The 16,075-nt window shown below is 37.2% G+C and overlaps 3 protein-coding genes and 1 non-coding gene across 11 annotated transcripts in view; 1 reads left to right on the top strand and 3 right to left on the bottom strand.

The window, feature by feature from the left end:
- LOC131662983 (uncharacterized) overlaps nucleotides 1–4,125 on the bottom strand; it is a 39,145-nt gene extending 35,020 nt beyond the window's left edge. The window contains exon 1 of the mRNA XM_058933029.1: nucleotides 4,091–4,125. The gene's annotated coding sequence lies outside the window, so the exon portion shown is untranslated. The remainder of the gene's footprint in view (nucleotides 1–4,090) is intronic.
- Nucleotides 1,164–1,235, top strand: Trnag-ucc (transfer RNA glycine (anticodon UCC)). The gene has a single exon. It is a non-coding gene; the product is annotated as a tRNA-Gly (tRNA).
- A 2,704-nt stretch (nucleotides 4,126–6,829) lies between the features above and the next one.
- On the bottom strand, nucleotides 6,830–8,203 carry LOC131662726 (uncharacterized). The gene is made up of 4 exons (XM_058932587.1): nucleotides 7,982–8,203; nucleotides 7,232–7,483; nucleotides 7,096–7,164; nucleotides 6,830–6,880 (listed from the first exon to the last, which is right to left on the bottom strand). The coding sequence occupies exons 1-4, from the start codon at nucleotides 8,201–8,203 to the stop codon at nucleotides 6,830–6,832; spliced, it is 594 nt and encodes a 197-aa protein (XP_058788570.1).
- Nucleotides 8,204–10,862: 2,659 nt separating this feature from the next.
- LOC131662738 (speckle-type POZ protein B-like) lies at nucleotides 10,863–14,800 on the bottom strand. Of its 8 annotated transcripts, XM_058932615.1 has the most exons (4): nucleotides 14,667–14,752; nucleotides 13,453–13,529; nucleotides 12,689–12,847; nucleotides 10,863–12,497 (listed from the first exon to the last, which is right to left on the bottom strand). In XM_058932615.1, the coding sequence occupies exons 3-4, from the start codon at nucleotides 12,833–12,835 to the stop codon at nucleotides 11,577–11,579; spliced, it is 1,068 nt and encodes a 355-aa protein (XP_058788598.1). In that variant the 5' UTR covers nucleotides 12,836–12,847; nucleotides 13,453–13,529; nucleotides 14,667–14,752; the 3' UTR covers nucleotides 10,863–11,576. The 8 variants fall into 8 exon arrangements, with proteins under 8 accessions (XP_058788598.1, XP_058788599.1, XP_058788600.1 ...); XM_058932616.1 differs by lacking the exon at nucleotides 13,453–13,529 and having other exon boundaries at nucleotides 12,689–12,844; nucleotides 14,667–14,800; XM_058932617.1 differs by lacking the exon at nucleotides 13,453–13,529 and having other exon boundaries at nucleotides 14,667–14,759.
- Nucleotides 14,801–16,075: the final 1,275 nt, after the last annotated feature.

The following is a 16,075-nucleotide window of genomic DNA, read 5'->3' as shown; positions in this document are numbered from 1 at the left end:
CAATCGAATACGACATCGTGAAACTGCAATGAGACGTATTTTTAATATACGTGCAAAGAGCTCCGAAGATATCATTCGTAGCGAATGTCCCAACGCTCGGTGTCACCCATCTCACTTACCAGCACTTTATATTTCAGAATGTTAGCCGCAGTACGTGTAAATAAAAGCGTCAAATTGTACGTCGTCCTGCAACGAAGTGCGCATCTCTGGTAGCCGCTCGTTGCATAAGCGCAGCATTGACGAAGAAGGGAAGCGCGCGCAGAGACAGACGACGATAAAAACGAAAAAAAGAAATAAAGAGAAAGAGAAGCAACGTCGAAATTCGATAACCGCGGTGGACGAGCAAGGAGATGCCTGGAAAGAAGAAGGAGACGAAGAAGCCGGTGATCGTCTTTATTTTTACGCGCGTCGATCGTCCGAAAGCTCTCTTCCGTTATTATGTTAATCGGTCGGCGCACGACTTTAAAAATGACGTGTTTTTTTTTTTCTTTTCTGGGAGCCTGTTTGACTGATCTTACTTGGCTCGGCTATTATCTTCCTTTCGAAAGACTTCTTCGATCGAACCGTTTAACCCTTCTGACATTTTTCTCGACGATGGAGCGTGTATATAAAATGCAAATCAATGCGGATCTAAGGACAAATTATCACTTATTAAAAGTATTGATAAGCATCTTCGCAATCATCTCACTTAATGTTTGAGTTTACTTTTTGATAAATTGTAAAGATAGCGATATGTTTTGTAATTAATATTCGTTTTCTCATACCATTTAACAGAAATGTACGTTTTGATAGATATTAAAACATGTTTTAGTTAAGTTATAGAAAGTGTTATTAATTGTAAGGCGTCATTTAAGTACTTTTTGTAGTTTATTTATCTCGTATACCATCTAATATTTATATTATTATTATTATTATTATTCGAAGGCGCACTCCTAAAATAATTTTGTAGTAAAAATAGAAATTTATTCTATGTATAAAAAACGTTGAGAATTAGACAATTTTATTTCAGAATTAAAATATAAAATATTATTATCATTAAAATAATTATTGTACGTGAAATATATATTTGTTTAAATATTGTGTACTAATATTGGCATAATTTTTGAAATCAATCGTCAACCCACATCTGCTGCCTCGGATTAGAATAACTCTCAGCGTAAAGTGCGATGGTGGTGTAATGGTCAGCATAGTTGCCTTCCAAGCAGTTGATCCGGGTTCGATTCCCGGCCATCGCATTATTTTTTAAATATTTTTTTCATTAATTTAATTTCGAAGTTCATCTTTATTAATATTATAATTTACTGTTAGACAATAATATATTTATGAATTAAATTTTTATGATAAATTAAAATTTTTGTGAATTCAAATTTGCTTTGATTCAGTCAAATTTTTCTCAATTAGTTAATTGTTCATTAAGAACTCAGTTGCTTCATTCAAGTTATCTGTTGAATAAATGTTTCGAACAATAGGTTTATCGCGCACTAAAACATGTAACAAACATGCGCAAAACCGTTTCTTGAAACTGCTTATATCCAAGTCGAACAAAGCTGTTCCAAATGCTTTCAAAGATAATCGCATACGGGAGAAACGAGCTATTCTTAAAAGCGAAACTTCGTCTTGCAAATATCCCAGAAAACTCACACAAAAGAAATGCATTTCAAATGCATAGATACATATATTATTCTAGCATCTGGAGCTGCAGCGTTTTTCACCTTTTTCCAATCTACAAAACTCATAATTACTCAGACGCTCGACAATTTACTAGCAACTGATTGAAAGGCAGCCATGAAAATGCTTCCGTGTTATAATCGGATCAAGAGGACTTCTTTCTATATCTTTACGTCTCTTTTATCGGATTATCATTTATAGATTTTTATTGATTTTTGCACTAAGCAGCGAGACTGTATTTTTGTACGGGTTTTAGTCACTGAAGCTTCCAATATTACTTGAAATTATAAATAAGTGTATTGGAAAATTTAGTGAAATATTTTTTTTATTCGAAAAAACAATATACATCCATCATACCGCACACTCGCGAGTGTTAATTTGATATTAATCCTGAAAAATTACAAGTCGCACGTGCATCCCAACAAACATTTACACATTTGTAAATGTTTGTCCAAACAAGCTCGATCACTCATTCCCACGAACGCAATCGATCAGTTAAAAAGAAAAAAAGAAAAAAAGAAAAAAAGAAAAAAAAAACAAGAACAAAAACAAAAAAAGGCTCGTCGCCAACTGTGATACACGATCAGGAGCTGGAACAACCTGTGATTCGAAAAGTGACATAATTCGTATGGATCAAGCTGCTGCTGCGTTCACTCGCGAGTGAATGGGTCGCCTCTCTCGCGGCTTTGGCGCGCGTCTGACCTGGAATCCCGTGCGCTCGAACGCTCCTTCCTTTTTTTTTCTCTCGCTTTCAGTCACGGATCGTTTCCGTCTTCTCTCGCCGTCGCCAGATACTCATCGATTCAACAGCAGCAGCTGAATTATACAGCGTTTTGTAATTTACTTTTTTCTTGTTTTTCTTTTCTTTTTATTTTCGTTCGTATTCATCTCCGACAGTTCGTTGACTTCTCGATTATGATACTGACGGACGAGTTGCGAGTATTTGGAGGTAAAGTTATTTTTGTAAGACCGAGTTACATGGCGGATGGTTTTCTATATCGGAAAACAATGCTACGAGAATTTCATAACGTTGAAAAAAAATAGGCTTCTTTCGCAAGTTTGATGACAATGTTCCAGCATTAATCAGACTCATTTCACGATTACGCGCATAAGCGAATGTCCTTTTCAAACAACGAAGCCCCAAAATTAACCTGCGCTTTTTGAGATGCGAGGCCGGACAATCGCCTTTCGTATACCCGCACATCGTCTACCGCAGCGCTGACGTCCCAGGTGCGCGCGTTAACCATCGACGATCGTCAGGCGTGACTTTTTTCGTTCGTCAAGATGACCAAACAGACCGTACGGCACGCACCTCTTGGGGGAGGGGGGTTTCGCTCGTCACGCGCAAATCTCCACGTGATAAACAACGTCACGCTCGTTAATAACGGTGGTAACGACGCGCGTCCTCCGAATGTTTTCCGATTGCCGCGACGTGTCGCTTTTCTTTTCATTTTTCTCTCTTTTGCCGCCCCGTTAGCGCGCAGGTGTACATATGCCTACTCTCTATTTTATCCTCGTCCGAGTGGAAAATGGGCGCGCGCCAGTGTGTGCACGGAGCCGCTTCTCCCTCGGATAGGATGTACAGTTATGCACGAGCTTAAACCTCGCGTGCACGCATATATTTTTGCCGCTTGTCGCCGCTTTGTTTGCTCGTTTTTTTTTCCTCCTCCTCCCCTCCCCGCGACTCGATTTGCACCTTTTCCCACACGCGCCAACGTCCGTATACCCTATTTTGGATATTACGCGAGCGCGACCTATTTTGTGAAGCAGCTGGTGAGGCAGTCTCGCCGTAAGAGAGCGCGTTTGCTTGTTTTGAAGTTTTCAATGGGTGAGAAACGAGTGAATCGTCACGCGCGTCGTTCCTGCGGGAGACGAGCCATGCGATTCTCCTATGCAAACGTGACGTCGATTAGGTAACGGTCGAGTGAAATGTCTTCGCGAATTCTTGAGTCACGCGCCCCTCCTAATCGGCGTGTTCGCGATTAAGGGACGACATTGACTTTACCTTCGAATCGATGGCAGTGCGACCGGCAATTAGTGATTTTGAAACGCCGCTTACTTCGGTAAGTGTAAATCGTGGTCAACAGTTGTATAACAGCGCAAACTCGATCCTCCGTGACGAATTCATCGCGAAACAATCGATTATTCAACGAAACTTTCTTTCTGCAAGAGATTACTCTGAATTCCGATAGACTTGACAAGTAATCGCGTCGAAATTTCACTATATAACCAATCGTTCGATTCGCCGTTATAGGTCGGAAAGAAACGCCAACGCAGTATGGGTGCAAAAAATAAGGGTTAAGCCTCATCGGAATGCGCACGTGCGTCAATAATCCAGTCATATGTGCGTACGTGCATGTGTGTGTGTGTGTGTGTGTCAATGTCACTCACAAATCGACTTAAAAAAAGGCAGAAAACTCACCTTTTCCACTCTCGCTCTCTCTCTCTCTCTCTCGTTCCTATATTCTTTCGGATTTTTCGACGCACACCCAGCTGTTGCAAGCGAACGGCGATCAACAACACCGTGGCAAAGACAAAAAGAGAGACAACAACAACACTTTATTTCTTCGCGGAGAAAACTGAAAAATCACCCACCGCGGACGGCTGCACCGAACAACTGCAGCAGCGGTACACACGCGTGTGCATCGAGGAGAGCGCGCGACGCCAGACTGGCTCTCGTACTCTTTTTCTCTCGATCCCGCGGAGAGCCAGCCGGGGCCTTTCGCCTCTTTTGCTTTGCCATTGCGCCCCACTATCTCTCTCTCTCTCTCTCTCTCTCTCTCTCTCTCTCTCTCTCTCTCTCTCTCTCTCTCTCTCTCTCGCGTAAATCTCGCGCTATGCGATGATTTTTCGATTCTTCTTTTTGAGTGAGTTGTACCTATATACCTGAAGTTTATTTTTGGATTGAGCCATTGCTTCGCCACGGATAATGTGTGTGTGTGCGGGGGGGGGGGGGGGGGGAAGAGAAAAAGACTATCTAACTTAATTAAAGAGGCTATAACAAAAAATTGAAATTGGACATCGCGTTCGGCTTTCAAATTAGCATTATCAATCGACTTTTCGTTTTTCTCGTGGCGCGAGTCTCGAAAGCTCACCGCGTTTGCTTCAATTGGCAGCGCGCACTTTTAAAAAATTATTCTCCATCGAAATCGTTGATCGTTTCGAGCATACAATTATCGTTACGGTTTCACCTCAAGCGCGAACTCGCCGAGTAGGAAGACGCAACCAGCAATGAAAAAAAAAGTAAACGATCTTGCTAAAGAGCCAACCCCCGTTGAAGCGATCGCACGAATATATAAGGAATCCAGGTTAATACCGTCGAAAAAGTCGGCACAGGTGCGAGGGGAAAAGTATGCACGCGGCAGGTATATAAGATACAGAAGACGCAGATGCACACGCGAGATCCGTCTCCTCTCTCTCTCTCTCTCTCTCTCTCTTACGATCGGCCTTCATCCCATGCATCCATTGCTCTCCTCCGCCCCCTTCCATCTCTTCTCCCCCTCTTTTCTCTTATGTTCTACCTGTGGACGAGATCGCCGGTGTACGGTGTGGTCCCAGCGGCTGTTCGGTTCGACGCGTTTCTCTCGCACGGCATATATATTCCCGACTGCGTCTGTGTGGGTAGATATACGCGGACTACCTGCGCGTATCGATTTCCTTTTCTTTTTGGGCGACCGATTGTTCGGGAGGATTCTGAAATTGACTTTGTCTGCTTATTAAAGTTGAGCATTGTGGCGACGAAAGTAAATCACTAATGTAGCTGATCTGTAATTTTGAATAACGTTTGCTTAGAATACAATCAACATACGTCGCAAAAACATACACACAAAAATATCACGTTCTAGTGCTTGCAAATTCATATTTATGAACCTATGAAACGAAGGTCATATGTTCATTATATACAGTCGTGTAATTCACTGTCTATTTTGAGACTATCAATGTTAAAATTGAGCACACGAGGCTGACGTTTTAACGACCTGGAAAAGGGAGATAATAAAAAGGGCTAGTGCTTTTAATTGAGTTTACGAAGTTATTAAAGCAACCTTGGTGGGGCTTGTAACGCGAAAAAATAAAAAAAGTAATCGATATGGTGAGTATAATTATAACTGTACAGGTCTCAGGGAATAATTGCACGAATTTCACTACTGTCACGAGCGTGATATCAACATCATTGTTATTAATCGGTAAGCCTAGGTACTGAATTTCTAATGAAAAAAAAGCGTATGGACGGGAAGAATTACCGCTTTGCTTAAATTTGCGGTATGCGGTATTGCAAATAATAAGATGAAATTTCAATGAGTTATTGGCTTAGAGTAACACTAGATAAATTACTTTTTCACTCGAGGTATTCCAGTACATTTCTTACCCAAACGAAATTATATGCATCTGAATTCCAAAGCGTGAAGCGTATTATTTCTTTGTGCTTGACAGCGAGAAAAATGTCCTCCATCAGAAGCGTGATTTGTGCATATCATGTATGATTATACGCACAGGATAATGACTACTAACACGCAGGTATACATTTACATTCCCCTTTTCAACAAGAAATAATGAAAAATATTGTTCAAAGTTTCTGGTACGAATATGATCAAGTACACCTGTATTGTGAGTGGCAGATATCAGAAAAATAATTACAGATATTTCATTTATAATTGCTTGGTCGCGATCTCCTTCGCAGCGTAGAATTTCCTTTGATTCTCGAATCCATCTTATTTTATCTGTCGTCGCTAGTATCGGCTAATATCAACAGAATACAGATCACTGGCAACAAAATCATAGGATCTTGTATAAGCCTAGTATTTAGAATATACACAACAGCGTGGATAGTGTACGTTAATTATTGCTGACTTTCATGAAAAGTCATTGTAGCTAAATCAAAAAGATTGAAATAGTAATCTCACTTTATTAACTCACCATTCTAAAAAGACCGCGAAATCGTACTCGTGAAAAATTATTCTTCGAGAAAGACATTGAGTGCTTGACGGCTAAGCTACACTTTTTCAACGCGCAGCTGTAAGCTGATTGATTTTAAAACATTTCAAATGCATCAAATAAACTTGGTATTATTTTTCCAAAAGCCAAAATCCTGCAGTATCGTTACAACGATGTTACCGCGAGATTCCTTCATTGGAGTTCTTCTCAAAAAACGATCTGAAAAACGTCACTGAAATTGTAGAAGTATAACTAAATACGTTGTAATTGAGCCTGCAATCTGGAATAAAAAACGCAGTATGAATATCCTTTCAATGTTGTACAGGCATGAGGATAACTTTGTCAGTACCGTGATAACCAATGGTTGGTCTAATGAAAAGAAATTGAAGGCTGTAAACTGAACATTAGCGTGTGCAATAAAATCAGAAAATTGCTGTAACTGAAATAATAATGTAAGTTATATTTAACCATCAATGCATTTGGCGATATATTTACCTCTTCAATTATTTTCAAACTTTCGCAATTGATTATAGTACCGTTGACGAGTCTACCAGTTTTCTTACTCTATTACAACAAACGCTGTTCAGTACTTATTCAATTACATTTGACATTTGATAAATAAAATAATTACCTCGTTGACTGTCGTAGCAATGCATATCGTCAAAATAACGAAGCAAACGGAATGTAGAGCTAATTTGGATATATCGGAAATAACGACATGCGTAGAGAGCCAATTTCGGCCGAGAGCGATGGGCTTGATGATGTAATACGATAAACATATGCAAGAACAAAATACATTAAACACGCTGATCATTATCGGTTGGGAATAAAAATCAGATATATCTTGTGATACTTCGCTTAATGAATAGTATAAACACCTAATCTGGAACAAATTAGCCGATGTTGGGCGTGAACTTTTTATCTGGTAACATTGGAGTTCAGGAATCCACTCTGGTCTATTTAAAAATCTTGAAATTTCCAGGTTCACAACTTTGAACATTTTTCTAATTAATAGGAGTATTACGCTGTAATGCAACATAAACATCTGGGTTTGGAAATTATCTATGTATAAGGGACCAGCTACAATTACATAATAAGAACTATTAAAACAGCTCGACACTATGACACTGCACCATAACGTTCCTGTGACGAAAAATAACAAAGTAATAATTTTTACAATTGATTGTTCACGGTACGATTCGCTGAATAAACTCATGGTAGAACATCTGGCTTCGCTTATTTTATTTGCAATCTCAGTGAACTTCCTTTGCCGAATAATTAACGTTAACAGAGCGAACGATGCGGTAATGAAAGTCAAGCAGTTTTGTGCATTTTCAAAGATTTTTTCAAATTTTGACCGATTGTGCGTATCGTAACTTACATAAATAACTTTAATACTGAAATAGTTTGAAACAGTTAAAATTATTAAAAGACATACATTATATGCTGCTCCGAATTTCGATCGAGTAAATAGATATTCTTGACGTTTGCTTTTCTTAATGTCCGTGGAAAAAGTTAGAGTTGCCATACCAATGATTTTGAAATAGTAATACAAATATTTTCCAATCATTTCTTCGTCGTGTTTTAATTTCTTAAGATACATAATAGTACTATTTGATGAATATCAATTTCGGAGAAACTTTACATTGAATTCATGGTCATAAGTATAGATCTGCCAGTGCGAATAGTAGGTCATCGTAATAATTGATCGATAAGAAAGAACACCTTTTAACGTAATTAAACGTTTACACGATTCCATAAGCCAAAATTGCTACTCAATTATAGATGATTTTATTTGAAAATTATGACACTTTATGACACTTGATTATGTTTTCTCCTTCCCTATTACTTAGCATAGACATCTTTAAACCGATTATTAAAATAATCGTAACATTTTTCTTCCATATGACATTCTTCAATTTCTATTAATAACAAAAAGTATTATTCAAAAGTATACAGAACAACTTATTGGCGCATTGTTGCATGCATGGGTTGATTAATTACCAGACTACGAGCGTTTTAATTTCGAACGAAATAACAGTCCTACTGAAACCGATTGAATAAAAGTAAAGAGGGTCGTTCGTTACTCCAAAGGGACAAAAAAATTATGACCTGCAACTCGGTGAAAGCAACGGGCTCTCAGAATTTAATGGGTACGCAGACACCGACTGAGTAAACAATGAAACCAATAGCAAATCGAACAGCAGGTGTGCATTTCATTATGCAAATTTATCGATTGATCGGGATGCCGTAAAGAAGAATGCTTAACATTATCATTAAATAAACCTGAGCTGAAACAAGGCAGGAAGGGATGTGGACGTACTCGAAGAAATCGAGGGATCTGTTTTCGGAAAAAATACTATGTTTGGAGACGATGGAAGCCGTCTCAAATTAATAGATAATCGAAAATATGGCAGTAAAACAAAATGCTCAGTAATGATGCTCCCACTTTCTCTACAACTTGGAGGATAAGAAAGTGATAAATCATTGTCTACAAGTGCTGGCCCGCAGAAAACATGATTGCCGACATGCTAACAGGAACCTTAAACAAAGCCAAACGTTGTCAATATCAGTTACTTTTACTTATCTTACCAGCCGTACAGAAAATAAAACAGAGTTACGGGTATTTTTGAATTGACTTCAAATAAGTAGCATAAAATTCTTTTATTTCTGGAATTGGAACGGATATAATGAGTAAAGAGTTGTGATTATAACCACAGTAACATTTCGAATACTATTCCATCTTCATAATTTATTCAATAAAAAAAGGACACGATTAATAATTTATTTGCTTTTGTTGTTTTCACCCCACCTGTATATATATCAAATACAGTACCAAACATGTTACTCTTTGACTTCTCCGAATCAAAAACTCTACTTTTTTCAATAAGTTTTAATGAGTTGGGCCCGCTCGAATAAGAGTGAATGGATTTTTTGCGTCAGGGTTCGCACTGAATAGAGGGCCATTATCAGCATACAATATCATCCCGTTCCTCAATTATCGAGTAACAATTTGCAATCCGCATTTTTCGTAAGAACTAGAGCAACAGGAAAAGAAAAACCTGTTACTGTTAACAATCGGCGCAGGACTGAATGATGCATTGAAGCTGATTGACACAAGCGTCGTTTAACGGTGTCTCTCCCGCACGCGAACGTATCTTAGGTTCGAGGAACGACGACGAAGGAGCACACATCCGGGCTGCTGTATTTTGCGGACGCGTTATCTCGGCGCTCGATTACATCGCTGTTCACAGCTGACGCTCGCGCGCGCACCTCCTCTATTTCTCTCTCTCCGTCGCTCATTTATTCGCATTTTTTATGCAATCATTAGGCTCGCTCTCTCTGTGCTACAATTTATTATTTGCAGCTGACTAGGACGCTATTCCATTTTCTTTCGTTTGCCTTTGCGAAACTGCTCTTGTGGCTCTTTAATAATTTTATATTCAATGTCAAATCGCTGGTTTGATTTTGTGACATGCAATTTCGAATGGCAAGCCGCTCTCTCTCTCTCTCTCTCTCTCTAAAAATAATTACGCGTCACGGGAAATGTTAACCATTCAACAGAGAGTCGCCATGTTACCATAAATAATGTGCATTTCGGCAATACCGTAAACAAAATACACTCGTTTCATATTGATTAATGCGCTCCGGATTAAAGCTCACCTGGATCGCAATCTACTCTAACGGGGTAGCTTTCCCATCTTTTGTCCCTTGCTTTGCATTTTTACAGTTAGTCGCGTTGGCCAATTATATTTGGCGACGTTTCCGTGTTGCTCTTTTCGAGGGACTACCTACAAAGCAGCTAACGGGCTTGTGTTGCATTTATGCATGATGTAGCTATGCACTTTTCAGTTGTCATTTTCAATATTGCGTTTCATTTTAACGATGTATGTTAGTAATGTTTATATATGGAAACGATAAATATCTAATTATTGTGCAACAAACAGCGATACATTTCATTTGTGATGAATAACAATCATTCAACTTTTCGTTCGGCAAGTCAATACATGCTGACAGTCGTACAAAATAAAAAATGAATTTTTTATTCATCAAAAGTAACGTCCGAAACAAACTATAAAAAAAGTTATACAATTTAAAAAATCTCTCGATAGTAATCACTCAAACCAGACTTACCCGTAGAAAATGAAAATTACAGCATATATGCGAAGCTTTAATTATATTAACCGGTGTTTATTTGCCCCAAAAAAGGGCAATGTAATTTATTCACAAAAACTTTCCCACCTTATGTTTTTCTCCCGTCAATTTAATTTTTTTTTAATTTCGGGTTATAATTTGAAATGCAGCGCTCGGGTGAAGGAAAACGAATCTAAAGTTAACTTTAATTGAAGATATTCTTATTTATCAAAAATACAGGTAATTTATTACAATGTATGTCACGATTTGTTCAGATGACTTTGTACGTTTAATCGGTCACGGAATAAGGGGCATTTTTTACGTGATTTCGATCTATTCGTGTACAAATTACAATATTATTATACAATTATACATCGTCCGTTTATCATTTGCACTTACAATCTTCAACTACAATTTTTACAATCTAGTCAATTATTTTACTATTTTATAAACATAGTGGCACGCTCATTTGTAATAATCTTTAATCTAAGACTTAAGTAGAGTAAATCTAACTATACTTACAGCCTGGAATGCACAGTCTCAAAAACTAATTAAAATTCTAACTGATACGTGTAAAACTGGTATCTTAATTTGAAAGATAACAGTAATTTACAGTTTACGTCGATTATAACAATTCTTTTTTTAGAATTTGTCAAATTAAATTAATAAACATTAGTGCATCAATCATTTTAATCGTATACTACAAAAAATATACTAAAATAATTTCGTTAGTAAAATAAAAGACGCGAAATTTGTAGAAAAGCGAAAGTAAAGCTGAATATGAAATCAACAGTAAATTCAAAGTGCAGCTCCGTTATTTCATTAATCTAATACATACAGAATCACGATTTAGTCATAGATCTGAGTATCTCTTCCATGAGAGCTGGTTGGTCTTTGGCAAGAGCCTTGAAGTTTGGCGTTTCCAGGACCTCCCTCAAATGTACCCTAATAAAATTCAACGTCTTATCTTTCAATTTGCAAGCTCTGTAAAGCTCAGCTACTACTAGACACTCGGCTGCATCCTCAATGTTCAACCCTTTGCATAAACTCTGCTCACAAATGGCTTTGAGTCCATCCAAGGCATACTTATCAGCAGCAGCGAGTAACCTAGCAGCTTGGCAATGCAAATCTTCGACTCGACTTGTGTAAATGAATCTCAACATGGACTTGAGAATGTCGGGCTCGATGTCGTGAATGAGAACATTACTATCATGTCGTTCGCGCATGTCGTGCTCGAACATCGCGGCAAACACCGGCGACCTCGCTGCCAACACGACCTTGTGTGCAGCTAGTTTAATGCCGTCGCAAGACTCAAGGGTGACATCGCTAAATGATTGTTCTTCAAGCGCTTGTGTCCAGTCTTCGGACAACTGGTTGAGCAGATTTGGCGACTGCGGAAACATACTGTCAAGACTTATGCGATCGACCTTACCTGTGGCCGATCTGATTGTACATACGATGCGTAACTTGTCTTGAGGTAAAATGCCGTTGCTTGGGTCGAGAACGTGATCTTTCTTGATGAACTTTGGGAAACCCGATTGACGACCTTGAAAGAACTGCCATTTCTCGCTTGTCTTGCGCTCGTTCACTTCACGGCCATCCTTGTCGATTACGCAGAATTTAAAGTCGACTTTGATCGTTGGCTTGTCACAGGTTACGAGGTGTAGAAACAGAGATACGTAGTCCTTGTTCTCTTGATTGTTGCCACTTGGATAGAATTGAAGCCGCCATTTCAGCGCACTATTCATTGACGATGAAAATATCTGCAATTTTTCGGGATATTTACTTAATTATTTTTCAATAACCATAATTCAATGAAACTCTAAAGTTGTTACAAAAATGTTTGATGGAGTGTTTGTAAAACAATCAGATATTTGACATATGATTTACATTTCACCTTTACAAGCAACCCTACATTTATTTTAAATAAAAAATATTTCGAAAATAAATTTACTGTTGATTCTAGGGCTTCGCCAGGTTTCTCGTTACAAAAGCTGAAATTGTTAATTGTCCACGTAAAATTAGCGTCGACGACGTTGACGTGAGTTTGACACCAGCTGTCGGTATACGGCATATTAGCTGGTTTTGGGTACTTAGCCATCCTTCGATTCTTCTTGAAAAAAGAAAAAACATCATATAAATAACTGTTTGTAGAGATTACTTTGGTTATTAAATAAATTCTTAAATAAATTCTTAAATAAATTTTTTATTTTTTATTTTGTGAAGGGAACAACAAAATAATTTATCATAAATAATTTAAACAAGGTTTCTTATTTATCAATAAGTCTGATGTTAATTTGAGGTAGGATAAATTACAAATATATTCGAATTTCACAGTACAAAATTTAAATGAATATAGATGGTGGTATTAAAGATATAAATTATAACCTCTTCCAAAGCTGAATAGTTTGTTTCAATAAACTAATTTAGCACAATTTCTCGCTATGAATGTAACGTAACATAAAAATTAAATATTAATTCAATTTTATAGTTAAACTGCAGTCATCGGAATAAAAATTTGCTAACAAATACATGAAACCTAATTCATGTACACAGTAAATATATTAGTTTATTTTAAATATATAAGTTTTACACAATTATTCTTACTTGTATACGTTTGTTTACTTTTACTTAGATTCAAAATATATCAGTAAATAACTATTTATCAAATAATCCGAAATTCCAGTTTACTATGAAAACGTAAACAACTTAGCGTACCTGTTGATTCGACTGTTGTTTTGAAATAGGTTGAGAAATCGAAGACGTTACCCCCTTACCTTCATCAAGAACTGCACCTATTATTTATCGTAGCGTTGTACTAGAAAAATTACGAGTCTGGGTAAAGAATTATTATTATCTAAACTGCACTGCTGTGAATTGTCGGAGCCAGACTGCGCCATAGTTCACGTTGCTCAATCGCTACTCATGTATACTTACTCTACTTTACCAACAGTATAATCTCATTACTGAATATTATTTTTGGCGCAAGTTTCGAATATAGTGTTTTATTTGAAATTTAAATTTTTTTTATAAACAATGTTATGTATCCAATTTATTGAAATTGAATACAGTGAATTACACTTTAGCAATCTACTAATTCAGAATCAACATTATTCAATAAAAAAATTATTTCGTTGACACTTATAAAACACTTTTCAATGATCGTCATTCGAGAACTGTAATGAAGCAAAAACTCGCGCCCTGCACTATCCTTCAGTGCAAAATAAGTATGATTCAAGTACAGCAACGGAGTGCACTTCTGGGTGTTCGCGAAGTCTAGCAAGTTATTATTTGTTGCGTGAGCCTACAGACACTGTATGTACGAGCCGAAGGCCCTGCCCCTTGTTCTTTCGCTTCAACGCGAAGGAAAAAGAACTCTTTTTTTTTTATTTCGTACATAAATTATATTTAGGACTTAATACGAAATGGAGGAACGAGAGTGGAAGTAACAAATAAAAAATCACTTAGGAGTCAAATTAAATATAATTTTGGCTCCGAAACGCCCTCGAAAAGAAAAAAGATTACAGATGATATTGCGTGATAGTGCTGTGTGTGTGATTTTGTGTTTGTCGCGTCTGTCCGTATAAGCTGCGAGCCAGCGGTTGAATCGGTTGATGCAGCGAATGTTAGGTATAAGCTGCGAGGCAGCGGTTGAATGGTTCGATGCAGTGAATATTAAGTATAGGCTGCGAAGCAGCGGTCGTTGGCACGCCACCCCAGAAGTCAAAGAAGCAAAGAGCTGTAGGAATGAATGAGATAGTGATAAAAAGATCGAGATGAAGAGATTTGAAGATATTTCGCAAATTTTGAAATGTACGTGACACGACCGCGGACGCGGGCAACTCGTGCATACACAACTTTTTTGAATTTATTTGAAAGTATATGATTTGATGAAAACTATATGACACAAAAAAAAATAATACTGTACTCACGTATAAACAAAAACAATATTTAAATGTGGCGGAACGATAATAGTAGGGAAAACTGCTGATTGATCACGAAATCTACTTGAGAGCGATTAGCAAGTCCGGAAATGCTCGGTGCTGAAACTGAACTTAAGTAGGCCCAACCTTTCTTCTCCTTCCGACACGCGACCTCTTGTGAGAAAAATAGAGAGCGAGAGAGAGAGAGAGTCATAGAAGTCAAAGATTAGATTAAGGCTTGTTTTTAAAATGACGTGGCGCGCTGCCTTGTAGTGTTGACTGGCGTGGTCGTGCTGTATGTAATTGTACGTCTACTGACGGCTTTGAATTTTAGTCGATTTCGACTAAACAGACATTTATACAGAAATAAAACGTTTATTATATTCATCGATGCCAATCCGCACGCGATGTTTATATGTCGATCGATTTGATTACAAGAAGATTAATATGACTTCAGATGGATATTATGATTCATTATCTCCGGAACTCGTAAGTTCATAATACTCTCAAACTTTGGGAAAAATAAAAAAATAATATTAAAAAAATCAGAATATTTATCAATTTCAAGATTATTTTGAAAAAAATTTCATCAGCACGCTCTACATTCTATAAACGTAAGTCGTATCGTATAAATTCCAACTGAATAAAATAGGCGTTTGGGGGTATTGTGTGAAAGAAAAGCAATCAATTTTAGTAGTAATAGTAATAATAATGTTTATGTGTATGTATACATTTATGTATATATAATTATATGTATTCATTTGTTTATTTTACGCACTTAATCAAATAGATCCTTAAATACTTGAGAATACGAGCGAGGCTTTTTACTATTTAATATAATACATTGGGTACGCTGGCTATTTTATATTTTTCCTTATTTTATTATATATCTGCGGTATGATCAGCGGCCGGAATTCGTTCCATTCGCGAGTACCTTCTCAATCGTATATATAAAGTTGAAGTATATACGAGTAGTTATTATTTTACTCAAGTAACTACTCATATATGTATACCACTGATACGTCAAGACGTATAAGTTTTGGAACGTCTTTCTCGTTTTTATGTATACTCGTAAAATGGAAAGACTTCGCACCGAGAATATAAACGCAAAGGGAAACACCATAATTCTTCTAAGCAGTATCTTATTCAGCAATATAGAACATTTTTCTAATAATCTTTGATATCGAATTTTTACAAAAAGTCAACGCTGACTTTGCTCGGCTATCTTTCCTTCTTTTTGTCTTTACATTTATTTATACAAATGGAGATTGATTTGGCGTTTCCCTTTCGTTTTTTTTCTACATAAATATGCGCATGTGTATGGAAGATAACAACTTATTATTAGAACCGCTAAACTAAAGCCTAAAAAAAAGAAGGTACAAGAGGCGGTGACGCAATGTTACATACAACACTAATAA

Source organism: Phymastichus coffea, unplaced genomic scaffold, assembly GCF_024137745.1.
Source record: "Phymastichus coffea isolate CEN01 unplaced genomic scaffold, Cenicafe_Pcof_1.1 PCOF00028, whole genome shotgun sequence".
Taxonomy (NCBI): Eukaryota; Metazoa; Arthropoda; class Insecta; order Hymenoptera; family Eulophidae; genus Phymastichus; species Phymastichus coffea.
This window is presented reverse-complemented; position numbering and strand designations above follow the sequence as displayed.

Excerpts from the sequence above, each read along its gene's own strand:
- LOC131662726 (XM_058932587.1), bottom strand. The coding sequence starts at position 8,203 with ATGTATCTTAAGAAATTAAAACACGACGAAGAAATGATTGGAAAATAT. Across the intron at positions 7,484-7,981 it reads TCAGTATTAAAGTTATTTAT|ATTAGGTGTTTATACTATTC; the intron begins GTAAGTTACGAT and ends AATTTGTTCCAG. Across the intron at positions 7,165-7,231 it reads TTGCTACGACAGTCAACGAG|AGTAAGAAAACTGGTAGACT; the intron begins GTAATTATTTTA and ends TTGTTGTAATAG.
- LOC131662738 (XM_058932611.1), bottom strand. Across the intron at positions 12,498-12,688 it reads GCGAAGCCCTAGAATCAACA|ATATTTTCATCGTCAATGAA; the intron begins GTAAATTTATTT and ends GAAAAATTGCAG.